A 2808-nucleotide genomic window follows, 5' to 3' on the forward strand; every position below is an offset into this window, starting at 1 on the left:
CCATGCCAGCATGGAAAGCGGACGTTAAACGATGATGATGATATGTATACTTAAGGATAAGCATATTAAAAGGGGTCCATGTGAAAAACTCATTTAAATAAAAGGGGTCCTTGGTAGTGAAAAGGATGGGAACCAACAATCTATAGAGATAAACTTACAATTGAGAATATTCTCTGATAAAAATTCTTCTGGTATTAAATATTTTATCATTTTAACACTCCAACTTATTGAGAAATAACACTTCAAAAGAAAACAGATATATAAACAATCAACATTAAAATTCATGTGGTGCTTTTTTAAAATTTTATTTGTATTTTTAATTGATGTAAACTTTTTTATTAACAACATATTTTTATAGGAACAAAAGAAAAATAACACTAAAAGTACAAAAAAATCAAATCATCGAGAAAAAAACCCCACAACCATCTCACCAAGGTAACAAAGAAAATGAAGAAAGAGGGTGGGGATCAAGCAGTAGAAGACAGTGGGGTGGGAGCAATGGGCACACCCAGCCATACCTCATGGTCATGACCACAAAGATGCTGCTGTGAAGAATGGCTAGTGACAACCACTACAACAGCTACTGCACTTCACAGGGTCCACCTCCAGATGGCTACAGCCATCCTGACCCTGCTATGGAAACTGACAATGTGAAGTTTGAGGACACTCAAGATTTTGACAGAAAAGCAACACAAACTGATAGCAGCCGGCCAGGCTCCTGTATTTGTTTATTTTTCTCTCCTTTGCATTTCAGGTGAGTTTGCAGACTGGAGCTGAAGAGCTTGTCGCAGCATGTCATGTCTCAGATTAGATGTCTGACTCCCTTGTATGGAAAGAGGGTTAATCTGCTGGAGTGCTTTACCATCCCCACAGTTAAGACCCAGCTCCAGTCATGTCAAGGCCCCTTCTAATTATGGTGTTCAGAGAATGTTGGGAGAACTGGCCTTCACCCTAATTAGATTTCTCCTTAATTATCTATAACGAAATGGAATACATATCTTTTTGATTTTGATACAGTTCTGAATTTAACTTTTTTTTTTTTGTCATTTCAGAAATAATTGGTACTTTAAAAATGAATTTATAATAGAAATTAAACATAAAAATTAGTGTTGCTATCTTTCATCTATTAACATAGAATATTCTGCTAAAAATGCTCACTTTATTGTGTAAAATAATCCACAAAAAAGAGTAAGGATATTATCTCTGTGATGCATCTTGCAAACCGTTAACACATACAGCTATTTCACAACAGGAAGATTCTTCTATTGCACAAAGAGGAAGAAGTAGACTGGACTTGAAAGCAAGTAAAGAAATATACCGAGAGAATAAGTTATGCTGAATATTAATCTTTATAGTATAGCTTTAGTTAAGCTATACACAAAAAAATTAACAGAGACCCAGGATGTGTTAGTGAAAGATTTATTTAGTTGAACACATGAGGGCTACATGTGTGTGCTTAAGCTATCTCCCTCAGGGTTACAGAAAACTATCCCCCTTGGATTATTACTTGTTCCCCTCTATGGCTCCTGCTGCTTACAATGCTTCATCAACCAAAATTAGGAGGAAACTTCACTGAAGGAATTCTTTATCTTGAAAGACAAGAACTGGTATCAACATGGAATCAAAGAACTGGCAGAAAAGTGGCTTCAGATGGTGCAGCATGATAGCCTCCACTTTGAATGTTAGGCTGCCTTTGCTGTAACTCGATGAAAAAAGCAAATAAGGCATTAAAATATTGCAAAGCTTTTGATTCAACACAATACTTTGTAAAATGTGGTGCTCCAGCATGACCGCAGCCACATGGCTAAAATGAGTAAAAGGGTATAATAATCCTCTATATTAGTTTGTAAATAATTCATTTTATATAAACTCTATTGATTACAATGAAAAAATAATGTTAAAAAAGTAAGAGATTTAGATGTTATTCAAACTTTGTTTTAATAAAAGTGGGATTGAGAAAAAAAAAGGCAATCAAATGTCTACTTCCATCTCGTTTCCTGCTTCTGCTACTGCATCTCTTAATATTTTATCTATTTTTGCTACTTCTGCTGCTTCTGCTGCTGCTGCTACTTTTGCTGCTTTTTCTGCTTCTTCTGCTGCTTTTCTGTCTTCCTTGTTATATATATTTGTGTAAAAATCTCGAAGATAGAAGTGCATTTTCCCAACAGGGCATCTCTCGTCCATGCGATCTTGAAAAGTATACCTCAGCTCTTTATCCATATATTCTGGCTTGAAAGGTCGGTCTCTGAAATGTGCAATGATAATTAGATTTTCAATGATAATTAGATTTTAAACAACAACAGTAAAAGAGGACGGTGGACAATAACAACAACAACAACAACTACATCTCTCCAAGAGCAGAAGTCTATGGCAGCTGCTGTGCTTGTTTCCAGGGCATCAACAGTGGCAGTTTCAAGAATAAGTAGAATGGAAACATAAAAGTGTCTCATCTATTGTACCACAACCACCAGAGACCGACCACGGTCAAGAATCAGGAGGAGAGTGGAGGATCCACCTCCAGCACAGAAATGGTTACAAGCGGCAGTTCCATTCTTACTATCTTGAACTGATTCAGAAAGCTAGAATAGGTTGGGGAAATATTAAGAGAAAAAGCAGAGTGCGGACACACACACACACACACACACACAAAATGAGCCCAGATAAAAGACAAACAAACCAGAAGTCTCCCAGGAAGAGGTGCCAACCTTTATAGAGTGTCTTACTTTTCTAGCGATCTGAAAGGCAAACTGCAGCCTACCTAGTCTAATGCTGATCCTAAACGAGAAACAACTACAAAGAAGATGAAAA

At 36.6% G+C, this 2808-nt stretch overlaps 1 protein-coding gene across 1 annotated transcript in view; it reads right to left on the minus strand.

Annotated features, from left to right (window-relative positions):
• Nucleotides 1-280: 280 nt before the first annotated feature.
• LOC128247888 (uncharacterized) overlaps nt 281-2808 on the minus strand; it is a 35995-nt gene continuing 33467 nt past the window's right edge. The window contains exon 11 of the mRNA XM_052968120.1: nt 281-2245. Coding sequence (XP_052824080.1) covers nt 1972-2245 — 274 coding nt within the window. The 3' untranslated portion in view covers nt 281-1971. The remainder of the gene's footprint in view (nt 2246-2808) is intronic.

Source organism: Octopus bimaculoides, chromosome 5 (assembly GCF_001194135.2).
Source record: "Octopus bimaculoides isolate UCB-OBI-ISO-001 chromosome 5, ASM119413v2, whole genome shotgun sequence".
NCBI classification, from domain to species: Eukaryota; Metazoa; Mollusca; class Cephalopoda; order Octopoda; family Octopodidae; genus Octopus; species Octopus bimaculoides.